This window comes from Cyclopterus lumpus, chromosome 20, assembly GCF_009769545.1.
Source record: "Cyclopterus lumpus isolate fCycLum1 chromosome 20, fCycLum1.pri, whole genome shotgun sequence".
Lineage (NCBI taxonomy): Eukaryota > Metazoa > Chordata > Actinopteri > Perciformes > Cyclopteridae > Cyclopterus > Cyclopterus lumpus.
In genome coordinates, this window is record NC_046985.1 from 6,555,997 (window position 1) to 6,580,896 (window position 24,900).

General features: G+C 42.3%; 2 protein-coding genes across 2 annotated transcripts; both read left to right on the forward strand.

Annotated features, from left to right (window-relative positions):
* The first annotated feature begins 270 nt into the window (after positions 1–270).
* On the forward strand, positions 271–12,089 carry mrc1a (mannose receptor, C type 1a). The gene is made up of 30 exons (XM_034560037.1): positions 271–340; positions 437–838; positions 2,055–2,228; positions 2,693–2,848; positions 2,942–3,055; positions 3,166–3,306; positions 3,392–3,574; positions 3,891–4,048; positions 4,127–4,243; positions 4,340–4,455; positions 4,760–4,908; positions 5,266–5,465; positions 5,557–5,672; positions 5,769–5,847; positions 5,944–6,088; positions 6,217–6,255; positions 7,281–7,439; positions 7,562–7,631; positions 7,791–7,891; positions 8,003–8,142; positions 8,326–8,434; positions 8,544–8,716; positions 8,955–9,060; positions 9,224–9,456; positions 9,562–9,727; positions 9,825–9,977; positions 10,049–10,165; positions 11,127–11,285; positions 11,369–11,401; positions 11,491–12,089. Exons 1-30 carry the CDS (start codon positions 271–273, stop codon positions 11,721–11,723), a joined length of 4,311 nt encoding a protein of 1,436 aa, XP_034415928.1. The 3' UTR covers positions 11,724–12,089.
* Positions 12,090–12,823: 734 nt separating this feature from the next.
* Positions 12,824–24,386, forward strand: LOC117749897 (macrophage mannose receptor 1-like). Its single transcript, XM_034560717.1, is given in 33 exon segments — positions 12,824–12,839; positions 12,974–12,982; positions 13,242–13,789; positions 13,905–14,327; positions 14,783–14,878; positions 15,200–15,383; positions 16,373–16,546; positions 17,038–17,193; positions 17,271–17,340; positions 17,653–17,720; positions 17,831–17,921; positions 18,234–18,382; positions 18,740–18,939; positions 19,030–19,145; positions 19,239–19,317; positions 19,413–19,557; positions 19,662–19,694; positions 20,003–20,161; positions 20,322–20,391; positions 20,551–20,651; positions 20,763–20,902; positions 21,049–21,151; positions 21,261–21,430; positions 21,625–21,730; positions 21,894–22,126; positions 22,232–22,370; positions 22,901–22,927; positions 23,025–23,177; positions 23,257–23,373; positions 23,794–23,952; positions 24,036–24,068; positions 24,158–24,289; positions 24,292–24,386. Coding segments are annotated over 33 exon segments (4,494 nt in total).
* Positions 24,387–24,900: the final 514 nt, after the last annotated feature.

A 24,900-nucleotide genomic window follows, 5' to 3' on the forward strand; every position in this document is an offset into this window, starting at 1 on the left:
GCTGTGATTGCTCAATTCCCACTTCCTGGCTTCCCTTTCTCAACCAAAAAACTCAGTGGAAGCTCATGGAAATTGCTGTCGTTCGACCAAACTCAGCTCCCCATGTGACAGGATACCCATCAGAGTGGTTAAGGGGGGAAAACACCATGTCTCTGTGTCATTGTTGCTCCGTGTCACACACCTTAGCACACACCAGACCACTTCTTTCATGACTGGAAAACTCTCCTACAATCACATCCACCACTGAGTGCAAACTACACACAAAGGATAATGTCACCGTGCTCAAATGTTGCTGTGGTCTTCTGTCTCCTGCAAATCCTCTGCATTACTGCAGACATAGGTACGTACCCTTGACCATTTTGGCGATTGTGAGTAAAATGTACCAGAGTGATTGGATTGTAAGTACATTTCGTGAAGCTCTTCTGTTCCGCTCCAGACAGTGGCTCCTTCCTGATCTTCAACGAGAACCACAACAAGTGCATGAAGGTGGAGAGCGCCACGTCAATGACGGTGGCCCCCTGTGACCCTCATGCCAAAGAGCAGCAGTTCCGCTGGGCCTCCGAATCGCGTGTCCTCAGTCTGTCCCTTAAGCTCTGTCTGGGGGTCACAGAGATTAAGGACTGGGTGAAGGTGCTCCTCTTTGAATGCGATGAGAACAGTGACCTCCAGCATTGGCAGTGCAAAAATGAGACCCTCTTTGGCTTAAAAAACCAGGATCTGCACTTAAACTGGGGCAACCGCAATGAGAGGAACATAATGATCTACAAAGGCTCAGGGCTCTGGAGTCGCTGGAGGATATTTGGCACCAAGGGTGACCTTTGTTCAAAGGGTTTTCAAGGTAGGAATTGTGGGGACACAATTTAATGTAATAAAGGACAAAGCCCCAAGAGTGTCAACTGTAGTGTCTAATATTGATGAATAATGGAAGGGTGTTTCAGAAAATCCTACTAAAGGGTTTCTTGTGTAGAATCTTGATTGTAGATCTTGAGATTGTTGTCAGATATTTAATTTTACAAACAATATTACATCCATCAAGTTGTGATTTTTACGAATAAGCAACGTAAACTACATGTAAATAAAGGTCTGTTCAAGTGATGGACTCACAAACAACTCTATTTAACAACTTTCTCTGAAAAAAAATCTGATCTGAGATTTCGTTTGACATTTTATTCTGCTTAAAAAAGACCAAATAATCAGATTAAACTCCAATTTACTATAAGAGCAGGTTGTAGTCTGTCTTCTAAACTTCTCAACTTCTAAAATGTTAAAATGCAGCAAAGGCATCACCATTTTCATTAAAACGTCCTTAAGCTACGAAACATGGTGGTGCTAAAACTGAAAACTGAGGGCTTACTGCTAAATACCTGTTTAATAGGGATTCAAGCATGTAATAATATCCAGAATGTCACAATCAGTCTGTGTTGCAAATGTCCGACACTTGACTTGAACCCATCTGTGACTCAACTAAAACTAGTCTTGTAGGTAGATGAGGACAATCTAACAGATCGACCTACAGCAGAGAGTCCACGTCAAGAGCTGCGGCATAATGCCAAAAGTACTACCCCGTCTGTATATGCTGCACCTCATCTACTCTTTATACAATGGTAGCTGATAGTGTGCCTCCAAATGTGTGGCTACAGTTTGAGGGAGGCCCTTTTTCAACATGTCCCCACTCTTGTGCATAAAGCAAGATCCAAAAGAGACTGTTGTCTTCAATTACTTTGGAAGAACTTGACTGGCCTGAACAGAGCCCTGAACATCAATCCCAGGCCTTCTAGCCCAACATCAGAGGACAACCTCGCTAATGCTTCTGTGGCTGAACGGATACCATGCAGCCAGGCTCTTAAGTCCTAGGGAAAGCATTCCCAAAGAGTCACTGTCATGGTAGCATAAAAATGCCCATGGTCAACAATCATATTTGAGTGCAATGGTTAAGTGTCCACAAACATTTGACTGTGCATATCTAGTAGGTTGCTGATTTGCAGGCTTTGCTTGTGTCATTTTGCTCAAGAAATATCTGATTATCTTTAACTTCAGGATCTGTGTCTCCTCAGAGGTTTTCACAATCGGGGGCAATGCCTTTGGAGGCCCCTGTCAATTCCCATTTAAGTTTCAGGAGAAGTGGTATGCTGAATGCACAAAGGAAGGTCGCTCAGATGGACAGCTGTGGTGTGCAACAGAGAGAGATTACGACAAAGTGAAGAAATGGGGCTTTTGTCCCAACGAAGGTAAGAAACACTGATGATAATCAACAGACCTTGGAGAGTTTGTATTGCACAATTTTATGAAGTACTCTATTAATCGAACCATGCAGAATTGTCTCGTTGGGCTGTAATATCTCATTGAGGAGGTCCGTGCTGACAGGTCTGGTTTCTGACCACTCCTCTACCCCAGCAGAACAACACTACCACTTCCTGTCTTGAGTCGTCAACACAGCACAGTCCTTGTTTTCCTCCTCTCAGTCCCACTGTCCTAAAACGAAAGCCATCTCACTTTTGCTATTGTTCTTCTATGAAACCCAGCACAGTCGTAGACAGGGGCGTAGAAGATGTTTCTCAAATGTTTCAGTTTTCAGTAACTAATTGTCCTTCAAATTCATTCTGATGCAGATAACATACAGATAACATACAGATAACACTACTTGTAGATCGTTTTCCCTCAGTTTGATTATTTGGTGTGTCTCACAATGCAGCATCCTTGGGTTGGGACACTGACCCGGTCACAGGTGTTATGTATCAGAGGAACTCACAGTCAGTGTTGACCTGGCATCAGGCCAGGAAGAGCTGCCAGCAGCAGGGAGCCGACCTCCTCAGCATTGTAGAGCTACATGAGCAGTCATACATTTCAGGTACAAAGTCAGCCTTTTTGTTACTCATACTACAATGTTATATCATTGACTCTTGTGTGAAACACTTGCATTGTAATGTATGGGTTGACGCAGGGTTGACAAATACTTTGGGAACATCTCTGTGGATTGGACTAAACAGCTTGGATTTTGAGTCTGGATGGCAGTGGAGCAACGGCAACCCCTTCAGATATTTAAACTGGGCTCCAGGTAAGTGAATAACAACATTACGCTTCTTAAATGATTGCATATTGACTATTGATGTTGCAAATGCACTTTTGAATGTTTACATTAAAACCACGGGTCAATGTCTCCAATAGGTCATCCGTCATCAGAGCCCGGGCTCACCTGTGCAACCCTAAACGCTGCAAAAGCCTCGAAATGGGAGAGCAGCGCCTGCGCCAAGAAATTTGGTTACATTTGTCGCAAAGGAAACTCTACCAGTCTGCCGCCACTACCAAGTAAAATAATATAACTCCACATCATCTGGCTTATTATTAAAATGAGTCTGAATGTGTTCTCACCTCTTTGGGTCTCTCTCCACAGACAAAGACCAGCCCAGCTTCTGCCCCAGTCACTGGGTTCCATATGCAGGAAGCTGTTACTACCTGCAGAGGAACAAAAAGATGTGGACGGATGCTTTGGCTGCGTGTCACAAAGAGGGAGGAGATCTGGCCAGCATACACAATATAGAAGAGCAGAGCTTTGTCATATCTCAGTCTGGATACTGTAAGTGTGCAATAAGTCAGTCCAACCCCCTCAATGATTTGTTGGTTTTCATAACAATCACCTACAATTATTCAAAAAGTAATGCTTTTGGAAACCTTTAATAGCAGAGAACCTTTTTTATTTTCAAGGATTAGCTGCAGCATCATATTTAGCTCACAGAAATCGTCTTATCAAATGCTCTGCAAGAAAAAAGAATAATCACACTCCCCAAAATGATGAGCTATTAATCTGAAGAACAAAAACACTGAATACACAACAAATGAAATGTGAGAGATGGTTCCACATTAACATCTACATGCACATTCAAACCCGTCAGTGCCGACAGATGTGCTCTGGATTGGCTTGAATGATCTGAAGAACCAGATGCTGTTTGAATGGTCTGATCACTCCCACGTCACCTTCACCCAGTGGCAGACCGATGAGCCGTCTCATGCCACCAACCTCCAGGAAGACTGCGTTGTCCTCAGAGGAAAGGTAACAAATGCTAAAGGTGATGAATGGAGTGATAACATGAGCGGTGCTGTTCTCATCTGCTGAACGTGACCCGTACAGGACGGGAAGTGGGCTGACCACATGTGTGAGAAGACGTATGGATACATCTGTAAGCAGAAGGCCTCCACTAAACCAGCTGAAGGCGCCCAAGAGGAAGCCAACCCGGGCTGCAAGCTTGTGAGTGATGCAATTAATTTAATTCAATATAGTGATCAAACAACAAAGCTTTTATTAGATTTAGTCTCACTGTGTTTGTTTCTTTATCATCAAAAGGGCTCAATCAGATTTGGATCTTATTGTTACAACATTGGCTCTGAGACTAAAACCCTTGATGAGGCCAATCAGGCATGCTCAGAGGCTGGTGCGCATGTGGTGGATGTGACTGATAGGTATATTTTCTTATTTATGTTGTGTTCATGTAAAACTTAGTCATAAAAATGATCTGACACCTGTTTTGAAAGTATTTCATTGACTTTGATTAGCTTAATTCTTAAAACAAGAGTTGAATGCTGTAATAAGGTACATTTTGAATTGATTTGAAAGCGAGGAATAGTTTGTCTGTGTTTTAAATGTTAAATTGTGCAGAGAAATTTTGATTTGCTATAAGTAAAGATTAATTTCCACTTAATCCTAAAATCTCGGGCTTTAAAGATGTCATGGTTCACCTTTCTGCTTTCATATGTTTTCATGCAGATATGAGAATGCCTTCTTGGTCAGTTTGGTGGGTTTGAGGCCGGAGAAGTATTTCTGGACAAGTTTATCCAACACAGACGACATTAACACTTTCAAGTGGACCACCAGAAGAAAAGTCTTGTTCACTCATTTCAATGTGGGCATGCCAGGTACAGCACACCTCTCTTTGGCTGTGTGTCGGTGGTTCCTACTATTGGATTACTATTTGGTTTATGACTAATTGCCAGCTAAACTGATGCTGTTTATTATCAGCCTCCACTGCAGTTTTTGTTTAGTGCTAATTAGCAAATGTTAGCATGCTAAACCCAAAGCACCCCTGTGCCGACACACAGCCTCACAGAATGTTGTCTCTGGACTCTGAAGTCATGTATTGTAGTATATCACCAGCCACATTCATTATTTACTCCATAACACCTCCTTGAATGTAATAATTGATCGGAATCTTCACACCTTTGAGCTCAGTTTATCGATATTTTTCCCATTTCTTTCGGCATGTTTAATAAAAGACAGAAATCAGGGATGCGTTGCCATGACAACTGGGGTTTTCGCTGGATTATGGGATGTTGTCAGCTGCAGCAACAAGGAGAAGTACATCTGTAAGAAACCAGCAGAGGGTGCACATGTGACAACAGTCCCGCCCACCACCCCGGCCTTGAGCTGTGAGTCTGGGTGGACTCCCGCTGCCAAGAGGAGCGTTTGCTTCAAAGTAGGAGGAAAAAACTGAACTAATCTCAGACCATGGAGCGATTTTAAGAACACAAAACTCAACATATCTTTCTTTTTCACTCATTAAAAAGCTTTACAAAAAAACAAAGCCGGAGAAGAAGAATTGGCATGAAGCGAAGAATTTCTGCAAAGTCATCGGAGGGGACCTGATGAGCATACACAGTTCGGAGGACCTGAACAACGCTCCGTATGTTATATATATATATATATAATAAATGTATATGTCAGAATTGTTATTATGCTACTCAAGTAATCAGTACTGTTTTCTTCTGCTGTCATAAAGGTTTCTTTCCACTAATCAAGCCTGGATTGGCCTCAGCCTTGGTGCCAATGCAGGTTTTGGATGGTCCGATGGTTCACCTGTATGTAGCACCTCAATATTGTCACAAAAAGGCTTTACCCACTGTTATTCTCAACCCTGGCCTAATTATGTGTATTTCCCCAAAACTGTGCTCTAGTTTGGCTATGACAACTGGGGCTTTGGGGAACCAAACAACCACAATGACAACGAACACTGTGCAGAAGTCCACGTTTACTACGGACGGCACTGGAATGATGCGCTCTGTGAAGCCTACAATGACTGGATCTGCCAGATAGGCAAAGGTGACATTGACCAGTCTCATCATGGAGTTGCAGTTCACACAGAGACATTTTATTAATCTGTTTACGTTATGTGATGTTTGAGTAGTGCTTTGCCCATCGTTAAGACCTCTTGATTCTTGTACTTTCAGGTGTGACTCCCAAACCTGAGCCTGTCACAGTTGAAACAGGTACAGTTCAGCAGTGGCTGCTTCCGGAAACAGCCCCTGCTTCATTTGTTTATATTTAGTTTCACCAATTCACTTTTTATTCATGCTGGCTGTTCTTTGGTCCCCACTAAGAATATATCCACTATGAAGCAAATTGCTATGAAATTTAGTTAATGCATTAATCATTTCATGAGGATAAAGCCTCATGACATTGGTGATCTCCTGACATTTCTGGCATTTAGTGAAATATCTGAAAATGTGTCTTATTCATTACTTTATGACTACATAGCCTACTTGCAACACTAGTGATAATCCCATCAGCCTCAGCTTTACTTTAGTGCTAATTTGAAAACGTTGGTGAAGAATATGATAAACATTCAGCTTTGTATTAGCATTTGCATTTAGCACTGTTAGCATGGCTGTAGACCAGCGGTCCCCAACCTTTTTTGAGCCACGGACCGGTTGTGTGTCAGAAAATATTTTCACGGACCGGCCTTCACAGTGTGGGCGATAAATATGACGTGATAAATATGACGTGATAAATGTGACGTGATAAAATGATGCGACCGGCATAAAGTGCATAAAAATAGAACTCACCACTACGCGGAATTAGTGGGAGCCCTGAGCTTGTTTATCTGCAACGAGCCGATGCCATCTCGGGGTGATGTTTGTTACGTCGAGTCTGCTCCTGAACTTAGTTTTCGTCGCTGCAGAAAACCCGCTTCACAAAAGAAGCTCTCCAAAGACGTTTTTTTTTTTTACTCATCCTCTGGCTTGTGGGTTTGCTATAGCTCGCTAACTTTTCTCAAGAGGTTACTGATACGTAATACGTGACCTCTTGAGATGTGACGTATTTCGTAAAGTCGTGAGAGGCTCAGATACAAAGACGGATGTATCCGGTCCTTTTTCAAAATAAAATATTTTTACGACTTTGATAAAAAAAAAAAATGTAATTCATTCCAACCACTGCTGTAGACTCTTGTTTACCATTAATCCCTGATAGTGTATCTGAAAGACATTTGATAACAGTTTTGTTCTCTTTACAGTGTACAACACCACGGAAGATGGCTGGCTGATATACAATGACACACATTATTTGATCAACTATGACAATCTAGACATGGAATCTGCTAGAGCTGTCTGCAGAAAGAGCTTTGGTGATCTTGTGGTCATCACAGGGGAGAGTGAGAGGAAGTTCCTTTGGAAACAGGGAAGAAATTCTCAATATAAACTGATCTGATGTTGTGGCAAAAGTGCTGAAAACCTTATGTGTGACAATTGTTTTTGATTTAACTTTAATGTAATGTTTCTTTCACCATGCTGATCCAACAGATAGCGAAGGAGTCAAACGCGCAGTACTATATCGGCCTGACAGTGAATTTGGATAAATCATTCAGGTAAATCACACAACATTGTTTCGGTACACTGCTACTGTCGGTGTGCTGGGTACTTCCCAATAACCATCCGCCAAAGTTTTGTTTGACATTTGATACAAAACACAAGCAAAGATGTTGAGTTTTTTCTTATTAGTGATGTCTTGTTCTCTCCATTTTCAGCTGGGTGGATGGCACACCTGTATCATACACGGCATGGGAACAAAATGAGCCCAACTTTGCTAATAATGATGAAAACTGTGTGTCTTTATACAAGAGCATGGGTGAGTCTAACACTCCACAGTGCGGTGGTTTCAAAAATATAAGCTAGTCAGACCAAATAATGAATTTCTTTTGATTATTTGGTAAGTTTTCTCTATGAACTCTGCACATAGGGTACTGGAATGACATTAACTGTGGTACTGAGCTACCTTCCATTTGCAAAAGAAGCAGAAGTTTTATCAACACAACAATGGCCCCAACCACTATTCCTAAGGGAGGATGTGCACCAGAGTGGCTCGCTTTCCAAGGAAAGGTAATGATAAAGAACTGCATACAACACCAATTACTTTAATACAAAAGCTGAAACTCCTACTCTTATTTTCAGGATTCAATTCAGATGTCCTTAAATCTGTTCTGGTAAAATGTGTTTCACACTGGTCACCTACTGTCCCTTTGCTTATTATTCTAACACACAGTGCAAACCTTGTTTACACAGTGCTACAAAATAGTTGTGGGGGAAGACAATAAGAACTGGCAGGACGCCAGGAAGCACTGCATAAACCAGGGAGGAAATCTGGTTTCTATCACCAAGGAGAGAGAGCAAGGCGAGTGTTTTCTTTGTGTTCGTCTGTAAAGGTTACATTTCATTGTGCAGGGACGTAAGAAAACCAAAATTTTAAGCAAGTTAAAGAATATTTGTGTCTTCCTTTCTAGCATTCCTGACAATGCAGATGCTGAACTACAATGACGACTTCTGGATTGGCATGAATGACATCAACTGGGATATGCATTTTGTGTGGACTGATGGAAAAGCCATTTCATACACCAACTGGGCAAAAGGGCATCCAACATCAGTGCCTGATGGACGTTATACATTTAATGATGAGGTTATTTTAGCTTAAGCTCCTGTATTCAACACTTTTTCTGCACAAGTGACGATCTCAACAATGGGATGGTCATATTCTTGTAGATTAGTTGCAAAGAAGTGTGAAAAAAGCATGAAAGACACGTGAAAATCGACTTCTATAATGAGAGACCCTTTCCCCGATACAAAAGAACCTTGTATATCCTGACTTCAGACAGTTAAAATGTCAAACTGATGTTCGTTTTTTATCTACCTGACAGACATTTGACTGTGTTATAATGGTGGGAAGCAACGCCAAAATGTCAGGAGTATGGAAGGTGGAAGACTGTCATTCAAAACATAGCTTCATCTGCAAAAGAAACAGTGGTGAGCAATAGTCAGCAAAGCCACATCAACATGAGTTACAGTGATATAGTGTATTTTCAAACATTGTGTAATTATGTAAATGTTACTGGGGACAAAATCACATTACCATTTTTGGTTTATTGAGCTTAATGGGTTTTTTTCATGATGTTTCTTGTCTACAAAGATTCTCAGATTGTAGTCCCAGCCACAACTGTGTTACCAAAGGCTTTCCATAAACTTGGCAATGACTCCTACAAACTGGTGTCCCTGAAGATGAAATGGGACGAGGCGAGGAGGCAGTGCCAAGCAGACGATGCAGATCTGGCCAGTATCCTGAACCCCGTCACCCAGGCATACGTCACATTGCAGATATTCGATCACAATGAGCCTGTGTGGATCGGCCTCAACAGCAATGAGGTAAAAGGCTCTACCTCTTACTGTTACCACTAGTTTAAACAGGTTTTCAAACTGAGACCGTTTGGCTCTGTTTCATCTTAAATGCAAGTTTTTTTCTTTTCACAGACTGGTGGACGTTTCAAGTGGATCGATAACTGGCTGCTATTTTACACCAAGTGGGGCACAAATGAGCCTAAAAACAACTATGGCTGTGTGTATATGGATGTGGACAAAACATGGAAGACTGCACCATGTACCAACACCTACTATTCCCTTTGCAAGAGGTCACCAGGTCATACAATCCCTCTGTTAGTTATACTGCACTATTTCCTGTCCCATTACCAACGACTAAGCATGGCTAACAATGCATTGTCCTTTCTCTTTTTCAGTCGTAGCACCCACTGAGCCCCCACAACTCCCCGGCAACTGTCCAGAACCAAAGAAACAAAAAACCTGGATACCTTTCAGAGGCCATTGTTATTTATTCATGAGCTCAATGGTGGACAACTGGGCCCATGCCTCAGTTGATTGTCTGAAAATGGGTACGTTATGAAGAACTTTTAAGAATAAATTACAATGTGTACAATTTTGACAGTGTGTTATTGTTCATCAGGTGCCACTCTGGTGAGTATTGAGGACCCTCAGGAGGGCCTGTTCATAAAACAGAACCTGGAGATTCTACAGGATGGTGCCAAGTCGTTCTGGGTCGGCCTCTACAAGACTCATGAAGGTGTGTTAAGGTGGCCAGGTGTTGGACACAGAGGCAGAGGCTGAGACAAGAGTAAAGTCACTGAGGTTTATTGGAAATGTCCAATAACGTAAGCAGTCAGGTAGACAGGCAGGTAAGCAGGTAGGCAGGCAGGCAGAACTCTGGAGCTGGAGTCGGGGCAATAATCCAGCTGCTGGTCCTGGGCAAGAAGACAGGCACGGTTAGGACATGGAATCAACAGGACGTTTTCGGAATCTCAATAGTTACGTTTTAGCGGCAGCTAGAACTAACTTGAACTGAGTCTATAGTCCAGCGCAGACTGAGAGCAGGAGTGAAGCTTTTGAAGGCAGCTGGTCAATCAAGCCCCAACTCCAGCACACCAGGTTCACATCAGCAATTAGCCACCTACACACCAAGAGAGATAGAGAGAGGGAGAAAGAGAGAGCCTAGTAGGCAGGTGAGGAGGAGGGCATGACAAGGTGAGCTTGTCTTGCAATTCCCTTTTCCAATGTGTAAAGAAGTTAAGCTCTGTCCCGATTACATACAACACAGTACACAAGACTAATTTTTAGGCAAACAAAAAAGGTTGCATTTAACAACTCCAGGACCAAACGTGGTGTGGTAGCGACCCGTCGTTCACAAGGAAGCCATTCCCTAAAGCATACCCTGCTTTATTGTTTATTTTAATGGGACCACAATTTACTGACTGAACATTATGCTGTATTGAAGAAGTCTTGAAACTGTTGATTGAGATGATAAACTGATAGTAAATTAATTAAGCTCATTTTCATTCATTCGACACACTGAGAAAGGACAGATGTAATTTTTGGGGTTTAGGAAATACTGTAGAGTGGCAAACAAGCAAATGGGTTTAAATTATTTTCTATTGTACAGCGGAATTAATATTGTTGGGACATCGAATGCTTAGCTCTGTGACAAAGTTTGCTGTGTCTGATTAAAGTAACAAGCCTCCCTGTTTCAGGTGAGTGGATGTGGATCGATAACAGTGCTGTGGACTATGTCAACTGGAAAACAGGGATGCCAAAGTCAGATTCATGTGTGGACATCAGCTCTGAGAGTGGACAGTGGAGCACAAAAACCTGCAGAGGATACAAGTCTTACATCTGCAAAACAGCCAAAGGTAAATTAATCTATAATGTTATGTACAATTGTTTTAATTGGACCCATCAGTCACTTACACTGAGCATTTATCCTCTTTTTCAGTTATTACACCTACAGAAAAGCCACCATCTGTTGGTAAGTTATTTGAACATCATATTTTAAATATAATGTTTCAAACTCCAGTTATGTCACTGTTAATACTTCTTTATGTTTTTCTTCCGCAGCCCAAGTTGTTGAAGAAGTTCCTCATGGGTCGGCTGGCATCACTGTTGCTGTAGTGCTAGTTGTAATTGCCATAATTGGACTCGGTGCCTTCCTCTTCTTCCGTAAACGGATACCCATCCCTGTCCTGGGAGAAAGCACCTTCGACAACAAGTTATACTTCAACAATCCCATCCGAGCCCTTGTAGACACCAAGGGGCTGGTGGACAATATAGAGCAGAATGAACAAGCATAGGAAGACATGTGCTCAGTGTCAATCAAACTATGATAATAAATGATTATGGTTTCACATTTTGATTCACTTTACTGAGAAACTGGATCTCAACTAAACCCTGTAATATTTTTTCAAGAGAACAAGGATAATGATTCCTTACTTATTATATAATAATATATAATAATTCATACAAACACTGGCATTGCACTTAGTGAACTAGGGACAAGATAATATGTAAACAATCCATAACAACTATTACATGATTATGTGATTTGTTCAATGTGTACAGTTTATTTTTTATTTTTACCAATCAAAATAATCAAGATCATTTGAAGACCAAACGCCAGTTAAGAATTATAACGGGTGAAGATGTTTTATTAATTTTTCTCAACTAGGATGTTTGTTATTATTCTCATCAGTCTATTTATAGATTACAACTCGTAAATAGATGCTCAATAAAAAAAATTTAAAAACCAAACTGAATCTTTGTCTTTTTCTGCACTTTCTTTTTCTGACCAGAAAATGGCCAACAAATGTCCACCATGATTTGCTGAGACCTGTGATAAAATGCATCAAGACATACAAACGTGACTAATAACTAGTGTTTATTTAAAAAAAACAGAAACAGAGATGTTTTGATGAAGAACGGCATTACATGGCATTACGTCCACTAATTGTCAACAGGTTCCGCTAAAAGTAAAAAAAAGTCAACCTCTTGGCAGTGCTTGATGGAAAATCAGGGAATCACCAAAGTCAGTAGGCTTCATCCTCTGGGGACCACACATCTTTGAACAAGATTTGATAGCAATGTTGTTGAGATATTTCATTCCGGATTTAAGTGGTGGATCAATCGACCAACCAATAACAGACGAACATTAGCCCTCCTAGAGTAATGCTGCTATCAATTTAAAATAAAGGCAATATTTAAAAATAATAACTTTCCATATTCATGAAACCTGTTCTTTGATTTGGTAAATATATGATATTGTTATACCAGATCACCTTTATTTAGGTACTTACAGAGGTAAGAGTGAGATAGGGATGCTTGCTTACGGCCTTCTTCTCCCAACAATAATGCGGAAATGTTGTGAAATTGATGTTGTTTAGAGAATCTTATACCCATGCAACAGGATCAGAGTATCAGAGTTTCTGTTCTCACCAACAAGATCCCTTTTCCAATTTGGGCAACTATTCTACAGCGTGATACACCTTTGATTGCAAATTTTATAATAATTGTTCCTTTTTTGCTGTGATTTTGTGTCTCCTTACAGCTGATGAAGGTACATCCCAGCATGATTTTTAAATTATTTAGATCACTACTGTTGATAAAAAGAGGCCTTTGATCAGATTATTAAATGTCAGCCAAATGTAAAACATCATTTAAAATGTCCCAACAAAGTCCCAAAATGTACGGTATGCAAGATATAAAGGTTATTTTGTACATAGAAAAAAAAGATAATTAGATCTTACCCCAATGTAGTAGAAGAGCAAACTATAAGTGATCTGTTTGTTCTGTATATTTCTTTTCTGCCCCAGCAGTCTCTGGAATCCCCAGAGCAAACACTGCCTCCAGAGCAGACAGAGCCTTCGGAGGAGACGAATCCCCGGAGCCACAGCAGTCTCCGAAATCCACGAAGCTGATGCAGCCTGCGGAGGAGACGCAGCCTCTGGAGGAGACGCATCCTTCAGTGTCCCAGCAGTCTCCAGAATCACAAGAGCTTCGGATTTCCAGCAGACTGCGAAATCTGCACAGCCGCAGCAGTCTCCGGAATCCCCGGAGCAGATACAGCCTCAGGAGCCAATGCAGCCTCCTGAATCCACACAGCCGACACAGCCTCTGGAGGAGACGCATCCTTCGGAGTCGCTCCGGAATTCCCGGAGCAAACACAGCCAAACACAGCCTCTGGAGCCTCTGGAGGAGACCCATCCATAGGAGTCCCAGCAGCCTCCGGAATCCCCGAGCAAACACAGCCTCTGGAGGAGACACATCCGTAGCAATCCCAGCAGTCTTCGGAATCACCAGAGCAGACACAGCATCCGGAATCTCCGAAGCAATTACAGCCTCCGGAGCAGACAGAGTCTTTGGAGTAGACAAATCCCCGGAGCCCCAGCAGTCTCCAGAATCCATGGAGCTGATGCAGCCTCAAGAGGAGACGCAGCCTCTGGAGCCTTCGGAGTCCCAGTAGTCTCTGTAATCCCCAGAGCCGCCAGCCTCCGAAGGAAACGCAGCCTCCGGAGTCCCAGCAGCCTCCGGAGTCCCAGCAGCCTCCGGAGTCCCAGCAGCCTCCGGAATACCCAGAGCAGATACAGCCTCCGGAGCCAATGCAGCCTCCGGAATCCCCGGAGCCGCAGCAGTCTCCGGAATCTCCAGAGCCAACACAGCCTCTGGAGGGGATGCATCCTTCTGAGTCCCAGCAGTCTCCGGAATCCCTGGAGACTCAGCAATCGCCGGAATCCCAGCAGCCTCCGGAGTCCCAGCAGCCTCCGGAGTCCCAGCAGCCTCACGGAGTCCCAGCAGCCTCCCGCTGGTTCCTGTTTCCCATAGGCGCCGCCGTAGCCAGCTGGTTCCCGTTCCCAGGAGCAACCGCCGCAGCCAGCTGGTTCCCGTTCCCTGGAGCCACCGCCGTTAGGCAATGCCTGCAAGTCTGCAAAGCAAACAAGAAGAGTAAGATATTTGACCTCATCAGTCACTAATAAAAGGGGGGTGTCGGCGATTCACTCAGCTGTGTTATCACTAGCTGCCCCTACAGGGGCAGCAAGCAAAACACTGGCATTAACAGAGGTTTTGAGAAAGTGGGAGTCACCACAAATTCGAGAGGTCCTTGAGCATGCAGTCAAAACTGGGCACCCGACATATTATGGAGTTTGATGCAGCAGAATGCGAGATTAGCCATGGACAGACAGAGATGCACACATGTGACTGATCGCATGGTTCTCCTGGGGGAGATAATAATCTGTCTTTTGTATCTTAATCAACCAGTCACGTTCTTTGGTTTATGATTATAAAAGACAAAATATACATACAACAATTAAAATATTGTCCTAGTAAAAGTGATCCTTACATTTTTTTATCTGGACAGGGAAAAACTTTGTCTCTGCTCCCTGAAGAGTACGGCTACAGCACGGCGGCCGTCCTGCTCATCACAGTGGGCTCCATGCCCTACAGGGGGCAGCAAGCAAAACACTGGCATTAACAGAGGTTTTGAGAAAGTGGGAGTCACCACAAATTCGAGAGGTCCTTGAGCATGCAGTCAAAACTGGGCACCCGACATATTATGGAGTTTGATGCAGCAGAATGCGAGATTAGCCATGGACAGACAGAGATGCACACATGTGACTGATCGCATGGTTCTCCTGGGGGAGATAATAATCTGTCTTTTGTATCTTAATCAACCAGTCACGTTCTTTGGTTTATGATTATAAAAGACAAAATATACATACAACAATTAAAATATTGTCCTAGTAAAAGTGATCCTTACATTTTTTTATCTGGACAGGGAAAAACTTTGTCTCTGCTCCCTGAAGAGTACGGCTACAGCACGGCGGCCGTCCTGCTCATCACAGTGGGCTCCATGCTCGGTATCTGCCTGATCATCTTCAACTCCTGCCAGGAAACCTACACACTCATCCTGCAGCTGTTTGTGGGCTTGGCAGTGGGAACTCCTGCACCTCATACCACAGGTATAGAACGCAGAGCCACTGAATCTGTAACTGTGGCAAGCGCCATACATGTGTTCAGAAACTATGTGTTGACTGTGGAGTAAATATCTCATTGTTTTCCTCTCTGTCTCCTTTGGAGATCCTTGGCCTCCACGATGACACCCTTAGTCAGGTTTCACACTTTACGGGGAAAAGTGTATCTGTGGAGGATTCTGGGTATGTTTGCTGGGATCTACGGCTCTTTCCAGGTATTGTAGAAGTTCAGAGAATCTCGAGCTGCCTGGTGCTTGGAAGAAGAAGTTCCGAAGCTAGAGATATATAATCAAAAGTATTTAATCATAACAAACAAGGATCGTCAAGTACATACATGGTCTGGACCGGACGCGCTCACATGATTCCGCTTCCACAGTCTACTGGCTGAGCGCTTCTCCTCGAGCACTCCTGGCGTAGCCAACAGTTTCTGTCTGGCACAACCCCGTAAGAGACCAAATTCGCATCTCACAATTAGTTTTATTTGCAGTGCATTCACTGAGCTAAGCTCCCATTGGTTAGTGGAGATATTCATGCAAATACCTTTCAGAGACACAGCATGCTACGCTGACCAGCGAATAAAACATAAGGTTCACACCTGAGGGTTAGTTCCATTGGCCAGTTCAAAGAATGCTGCCATTCTGTTCGCTAAGACAATCGATAAGCTGGCGGGGTCAAAGCTCACACTTCCGGTCAAGGACAGGAAGTTCCCCTTCAGAGTAAAACCTATTATCCTGCCTTCAGAATAAAAGCTTCATCTCAGATTTCAATCGGCATCCATTTTAACTATTGTCTAAACAATAAAACATCATACATTCTCATGCATCATACAGTAAATCATTACATTTGTCATCAAACAGTGATCCTCTCTTATGCTTTATAATACATTCCTCAAATGAATTATCATAACTTTCTTTATGTATTGTTTGTGTCATTTTGCTCAAGAAATATCTTTAACTTCAGGATCTGTGTCTCCTCAGAGGTTTTCACAATCGGGGGCAATGCCTTTGGAGGCCCCTGTCAGTTCCCATTTAAGATTCAGGAGAAGTGGTATGCTGAATGCACAAAGGAAGGTCGCTCAGATGGACAGCTGTGGTGTGCAACAGAGAGAGATTACGACAAAGTGAAGAAATGGATCTTTTGTCCCAACGAAGGTAAGAAACACTGATGATAATCAACAGACCTTGGAGAGTTTGTATTGCACAATTTTATGAAATACTCTATTAATCGAACCATGCAGAATTGTCTCGTTGAGCTGTAATATCTCAAAGTGTGATCATTGAGGAGGTCCATGCTGACAGGTCTGGTTTCTGATCCCTCCTCTACCCCAGCAGAACAACACTACCACTTCCTGTCTTGAGTCGTTAACACAGCACAGTCCTTGTTTTCCTCCTCTCAGTCCCACTGTCCTAAAACGAAAGCCATCTCACTTTTGCTATTGTTCTTCTATGAAACCCAGCACAGTCGTAGACAGGGGCGTAGAAGATGTTTCTCACATTTTTCAGTTTTTAGACACTCATTGTCCTTAAAATTCATTCTGATACGGATAACATACAGATGACATACAGATAACGCTACTTGTGCCTCGCGAGGTAAATCGTTTTCCCTCAGTTTGATTATTTGGTGTGTCTCGACCACAATGCAGCATCCTTGGGTTGGGACACTGACCCGGTCACAGGTGTTAAGTATCAGAGGAACTCACAGTCAGTGTTGACCTGGCATCAGGCCAGGAAGAGCTGCCAGCAGCAGGGAGCCGACCTCCTCAGCATTGTAGAGCTACATGAGCAGTCATACATTTCAGGTACAAAGTCAACCTTTCTGTTACTCATACTACAATGTTATATCATTGACTCTTGTGTAATGTATGGGTTGACGCAGGGTTGACGAATACTTTGGGAACATCTCTGTGGATTGGACTAAACAGCACCTCACAGCAAGAGGGCCGCGGGTTCAATTCCCGGTCGGAGCGGTCCTTCTGTGTGGAGTTTGCATGTTCTCCCCGTGGCAGCGTGGGTTCTCTCCGGGCTCTCCGGCTTCCTCCCACAGTCCAAAGACATGCTGTAGGTTAATTGATCTCTAAATTGCCCATAGGTGTGAATGTGAGAGTGAATGGTTGTATGTCCCTACATGTGCCCTCGATGGACTGGCGGCCTGTCCAGGGTGTCCCCTGCCTTCGCCCTATGTCAGCTGGGATAGGCTCCAGCGCCCCCGCGACCCTAATGAGGATAAGCGGTATTGAAAATGGATGGATGGATGGAAGGTTGGATTTTGAGTCTGGATGGCAGTGGAGCAACGGCAACCCCTTCAGATATTTAAACTGGGCTCCAGGTAAGTGAATAACAACATTACGCTTCTTAAATGATTACATATTGACTATTGATGTTGCAAATGCACTTTTGAATGTTTACATTAAAACCACGGGTCAATGTCTCCAATAGGTCATCCGTCATCAGAGCCCGGGCTCACCTGTGCAACCCTAAACGCTGCAAAAGCCTCGAAATGGGCGCATGTGGTGGATGTGACTGATAGGTATATTTTCTTATTTATGTTGCGTTTATGTAAAATGTTGCCCCATATTGTAATCATAAAAATGACACCTGTTTTAAAAGTATTTCATTGACTTTGATTAGCTTAATTCTTAAAACAAGAGTTGAATGCTGTAATAAGGTACATTTTGAATTGATTTGAAAGCGAGGAATAGTTTGTCTGTGTTTTAAATGTTAAATAGTGCAGAGAAATTTTTATTTGCTAAAAGTGAAGATTAATTTCCACTTAATCCTAAAATCTCGGGCTTTAAAGATGTCATGGTTCACCTTTCTGCTTTCATATGTTTTCATGCAGATATGAGAATGCCTTCTTGGTCAGTTTGGTGGGTTTGAGGCCGGAGAAGTATTTCTGGACAAGTTTATCCAACACAGACGACATTAACACTTTCAAGTGGACCACCAGAAGAAAAGTCTTGTTCACTCATTTCAATGTGGGCATGCCAGGTACAGCACACCTCTCTTTGGCTGTGTGTCTGTGCTTCCTACTATTGGATTACTATTTGGTTTATGACTAATTGCAAGCTAAACTGATGCTGTTTATTATCAGCCTCCACTGCAGTTTTTGTTTAGTGCTAATTAGCAAATGTTAGCATGCTAAATCCAAAGCACCCCTGTGCCGACACACAGCCTCACAGAATGTTGTCTCTGGACTCTGAAGTCATGTATTGTTGTATATCACCAGCCACATTCATTATTTACTCCATAACACCTCCTTGAATGTAATAATTGATCGGAATCTTCACACCTTTGAGCTCAGTTTATTGATATTTTTCCAATTTCTTTCGGCATGTTTAATAAAAGACAGAAAGCAGGGATGCGTTGCTATGACAACTGGGGTTTTCACTGGATTATGGGATGTTGTCAGCTGCAGCAACAAGGAGAAGTACATCTGTAAGAAACCAGCAGAGGGTGCACATGTGACAACAGTCCCGCCCACCACCCCGGCCTTGAGCTGTGAGTCTGGGTGGACTCCCGTTGCCAAGAGGAGCGTTTGCTTCAAAGTAGGAGGACAAACTGAACTAATCTCGGACAATGGAGCGATTTTAAGAACACAAAACTCAACATATCTTTCTTTTTCACTCATTAAAAAGCTTTACAAAAAAACAAAGCCGGAGAAGAAGAATTGGCATGAAGCGAAGAATTTCTGCAAGGTCATCGGAGGGGACCTGATGAGCATACACAGTTGGCAGGACCTGAACAACGCTCCGTATGTTACCTTTATATATATTGCATAAATGTATATGTCAGAACATTTAAACCATTCAAGTAATCAGAACAGTTTTTTTCTGATGTCATAAAGGTTTCATTTGACTCATCAAGCCTGGATTGGCCTCAGCCGTGGTGCCAATGCAGGTTTTGGATGGTCCGATGGTTCACCTGTATGTAGCACCTCAATATTGTCACAAAAGGCTTTACACACTGTTATTCTCAACCCTGGCCTAATTATGTGTATTTCCCCAAAACTGTGCTCTAGTTCGACTATGAGAAATGGGGCTATGGGAAACCAGACAACATCCTTGACAACGAAGACTGTGGAGAAGTCCAAGTTTACTACGGATGGAAGATGAATGATAAGCTCTGTGAAGTTATCAATGACTGGATCTGCCAGATAGGCAAAGGTGACATCGACCGGTCTCATCATGGAGCTGCAGTTTTTTAAGTTACGTGATGTTTGAGTAGTGCTTTGCCCATCGTTAAGACCTCTTGGTTCTTGTACTTTCAGGTGTGACTCCCAAACCTGAGCCTGTTGAAACAGGTACAGTTCAGGAGTGGCTGCTTCCGAAAACAGCCCCTGCGTCATCTGTTTTCATTTTGTCTGGCATTTAGTGTAATATCTCAAAATGTGTCTTATTCATTACTTTATCACTACATACTTGCAAAACTAGTGATAATCCCACCAGCCTCAGCTGTACTTTAGCGCTGGTTGGTGAACATGATCAAATTACACATTTGTATTAGTATTTGCATTTTGCTAGCATTTATAGCATGGCTGTAGACTCTTGTTTTCCATCGATCCCTGATAGTGTATCTGAAAGACATTTGACAGTTTTGTTCTCTTTACAGTGTACAACACCACCGAAGATGGCTGGCTGATATACAATGACAAACATTATTTGATCAACTATAACAAATTAGACATGGAATCTGCTAGAGCTGTCTGCAGAAACAGCTTTGGTGATCTTGTGGTCATCACAGGGGAGAGTGAGAGGAAGTTCCTTTGGAAACAGGGAAGAAATTCTCAATACATTTTCCCAAAACCAAAAAAAACATTATATGGTCTCAAAAACTGATCTGATGTTGTTGCAAAAGTGCAGAAAACCTTGTTTGTCACAATTGTTTTTGATTTAACTTTAATGTTGTGTTTCTTTCACCATGCTGATCCAACAGATAGCGAAGGAGTCAAACGGGCAGTACTATATCGGCATGACAGCGGATTTGGATAAATCATTCAGGTAAATCACACAACATTGTTTCAGTACACTGCTACTGTCGGTGTGCTGGGTACTTCCCAATAACCATCCGCCAAAGTCTCGTTGGACATTTGATACAAAACACAAGCAAAGATGTTGAGTTTTTTCTTATTAGTGATGTCTTGTTCTCTCCATTTTCAGCTGGGTGGATGGCACACCTGTATCATACACGGCATGGGAACAAAATGAGCCCAGCTTTGAAGATCATGATGAACACTGTGTGACTTTATACAAGTACACGGGTGAGTCTAACACTCTATACTGCGGTGGTTTCAGAAATATAAGCTAGTCCGACCAAATAATTAATTTCATTTGAATATTTATTAATTGTTCTCTATAAACTCTGCACATAGGGTACTGGAATGACATTAACTGTGGTACTGAGCTACCTTCTATTTGCGAAAGAAGCAGAAGTTTTATCAACACAACAATGGCCCCAACCACTATTCCTAAGGGAGGATGTGCACCAGAGTGGCTCGCTTTCCATGGAAAGGTAAAAATATATAACTGCATACAACACCAATTACTTCAATACAAAAGCTGAAACTCCTACTCCTACTTTCAGGATTCAATTTAAACTCAGATGTTACCTACTGTCCCTTTCCTTATTCTAACACAGTGCAAACCTTGTTTACACAGTGCTACAAAATAGTTGTGGGGGATAAGAAATGGAACGATGCCAGGAAGCACTGCATAAACCAGGGAGGAAATCTGGTTTCTATCACCAATGAGAGAGAGCAAGGCGAGTGTTTTCTTTGTGTTCGTCTGTAAAGGTTACATTTCATTGTACAGGGACGTAATTAAACCACAATTTTAAGAGAGTTAAAGAATATTTGTGTCTTCCTTTCTAGCATTCCTGACAATGCAGATGCTGAACTACAATGACGACTTCTGGATTGGCATGAATGACGTCAACTGGGAGAATCACTTTACGTGGTTGGACGGCAAAGCCATTTCATACACCAACTGGGCAAAAGGGCATCCAACATCAGTTTCTGGACGTGCTGACTTTTGGACTGAGGTTATTTTAGTTTGAGCTCCTGTATTCAACACTTTGTCTGCACAAGTGACGATCTCAACAATGTGATGGTCATATTCTTGCAGATTAGTTGCAAAGAAGTGTGAAAAAATCATAAAAGACACGTGAAAATCGACTTCTATAATGAGACACCCTGTCACCGTTAAACTGATGTTCGTTTCTTTTCTGCCTGACAGAGGTTGGACTGTGTTATAATGGTGGGAAGCATCTCCAAAATTTCAGGAGTATGGAAGGTGGAAGACTGTCACTTAAGAAAAAGCTTCATCTGCAAAAGAAACAGTGGTGAGCAATAGTCAGCAAAGCCACATCAACATGAGTTACAGTGATATAGTGTATTTTCAAACATTGTGTAATTATGTAAATGTTACTGGGGACAAAATCACATTACCATTTTTGGTTTATTGAGCTTAATGGGTTTTTTTCATGATGTTTCTTGTCTACAAAGATTCTCAGATTGTAGTCCCAGCCACAACTGTGTTACCAAAGGCTTTCCATAAACTTGGCAATGACTCCTACAAACTGGTGTCCCTGAAGATGAAATGGGACGAGGCGAGGAGGCAGTGCCAAGCAGACGATGCAGATCTGGCCAGTATCCTGAACCCCGTCACCCAGGCATACGTCACATTGCAGATATTCGATCACAATGAGCCTGTGTGGATCGGCCTCAACAGCAATGAGGTAAAAGGCTCTACCTCTTACTGTTACCACTAGTTTAAACAGGTTTTCAAACTGAGACCGTTTGGCTCTGTTTCATCTTAAATGCAAGTTTTTTTCTTTTCACAGACTGGTGGACGTTTCAAGTGGATCGATAACTGGCTGCTGTTTTACACCAAGTGGGGCACAAATGAGCCTAAAAACAACTATGGCTGTGTCTATATGGATGTGGACAAAACATGGAAGACTGCACCATGTACCAACACCTACTATTCCTCTCTCCTCTTCTCTCTCTCCTTATGGATACATTTACATCTCTCCATTGCACCTTATTAACTCTGCTTCCTCCCCGGAGTCGTTGTGACTTCACGTCTCATAGGGTCCATTGGACCTGGAGGTGTCTGATGCCTGGTGAGCCGGCCTCCCACCTTGGCCCTACTGATGCCCCGCCCCCTCCTCTCTACCTCCTTCTGTTTCATGGATTGGAGTTCCATTCATACATTGTCATATTCATGTAATGTGTTTATGTAACTTTGTAAATGCTGTTCATTCTGTACACATGACATATATTGCTTCTGTCCATCCGGGGAGAGGGATCCTCCTCTGTTGCTCTCCTGAAGGTTTCTTCCCTTTTTTCCCTGTGAAAGGTTATTTTTGGGGAGTTTTTCCTGATTCGATGTGAGGTCCTGGGACAGGGATGTCGTATGTGTACAGATTGTAAAGCCCTCTGAGGCAAATTTGTAATTTGTGATATTGGGCTATACAAAATAAACTGAATTGAATTGAATTGAATTGAAAACTATTCCCTTTGCAAGAGGTCACCAGGTCATACAATCCCTGTGTTAGTTATACTGCACTATTTCCTGTCCCATTACCAACCACTAAGCATGGCTAACAATGCATTGTCCTTTCTCTTTTTCAGTCGTAGCACCCACTGAGCCCCCACAACTCCCCGGCAACTGTCCAGAACCAAAGAAACAAAAAACCTGGATACCTTTTAGAGGCCATTGTTATTCCTTCATGAGCTCAGTGAAGGACACCTGGACCCATTCCACACTTGAATGTCTGAAAATGGGTAAGTTATGAATAACTTTTACCAATAAATTACAATATGTATGTGTGTACAGTTTTGACAGTGTGCTATTGTTCATCAGGTGCCAATCTGGTGAGTGTTGTGGACCCTCAGGAGGGCCTGTTCATAGAACATAACATGGAGATTCTACAGGATGGTGCCAAGTCCTTCTGGATCGGCCTCTACAAGACTCGTGAAGGTGAGCTTGTCTTGCAATTCCTTTTTCCAACCTGTAAAGAAGTTAAGCACTGTCCCGATAACATACAACACAGTACACTGTACTCATAGACTGTATATAAAAAGGGGACGAAGTCACCGTCACTTCACCCATTAGTTTGCCCTTTTGAAGCCTCAAGTTGGTAACTTTGATCGTCGCCATCTTGGCTTTTTGCAACCACAAGTTATACAAGAGAGTTTAACCGAACATTGAATAACACATTTTTTGGCGAACAAAAAGATTGCAATTAACAACTCCAGGACCACACATGGTGTGGTAGAGACATTCCCTAAAGCATACCCTGCTTTATCGTCTATTTTACTTCAAATGGGACCATAATTTACAAACTTAGCTCTGTGAGTTTGCTGTGTCTGATTAAAGTAACAAGCCTCCCTGTTTCAGGTGAGTGGATGTGGGTCGATAACAGTGCTGTGGACTACGTCAACTGGAAAACAGGGATGCCAAAGTCAGATTCATGTGTGGACATCAGCTCTGAGAGTGGACAGTGGAGCACAAAAACCTGCAGAGGATACAAGTCTTACATCTGCAAAACAGCCAAAGGTAAATTAATCTATAATGTTATGTACAATTGTTTTAATTGGACCCATCAGTCACTTACACTGAGCATTTATCCTCTTTTTCAGTTATTACACCTACAGAAAAGCCACCAACTGTTGGTAAGTTATTTGAACATCATATTTAAAATATAATGTTTCAAACTCCAGTTATGTCACTGTTAACACTTCTTTATGTTTTGCCACCCCAGCCCCAGTTGTTGAAGAAGTTCCTCATGGGTCGGCTGGCATCACTGTTGCTGTAGTGCTAGTTGTAATCGCCATAATTGGACTCGGTGCCTTCCTCTTCTTCCGTAAACGGATACCCATCCCTGTCCTGGGAGAAACACCTTTGATAACTTATACTTCAACAATCCCATCCGAACCCTTGTAGACACCAAGGGGCTGGTGGACAATATAGAGCAGAATGAACAAGCATAGGTAGACATGTGCTCAGTGTCAATCAATCTATGATTATAAATGATTATGGTTTCATATTTCATTTTGGTTCACTTTACTGAGAACTGGATCTCAACTCAACCCTGTAATATTTTTCCAAGACGAAAAGGACAATGAAACACTGGCATTGCACTTAGTGAACTAGGGACAATATAATGGGAACAATCTATAACAACTATTACATGATTATATGATTTGTTCATTTGTTCACACCAGTTAAGAATCATGACAGGTGAAGATGTTTTATTAATACAATTATCAGATTTTTCTCAACTGGGATGTTTGTTATTATTCTCATCAGTCTATTTATAGATTACAACTTCTAAATAGATGCTCAATAAAACATTTTTTTAAACCAAACTGAATCTTTGTCTTTTTCTGCACTTTTTTTTCTGACCAAAAACAGGCCAACAAATTTCAACCACGATTTGCTGAGAGCTGTGATAAAATGCTTCAAGACATACAAACGTGACTAATACCAAGTGTTTATTTAAAA

What these genes read in the sequence shown, in the direction of transcription:
- mrc1a (XM_034560037.1), top strand. Translation starts at nt 271, where the DNA reads ATGTCACCGTGCTCAAATGTTGCTGTGGTCTTCTGTCTCCTGCAAATC. An exon ending in GGGCTTTTGTCCCAACGAAG is followed by an intron (nt 2,229 to 2,692) that starts GTAAGAAACACT and finishes CTCACAATGCAG; the next exon opens with CATCCTTGGGTTGGGACACT. An exon ending in ATATTTAAACTGGGCTCCAG is followed by an intron (nt 3,056 to 3,165) that starts GTAAGTGAATAA and finishes TGTCTCCAATAG; the next exon opens with GTCATCCGTCATCAGAGCCC.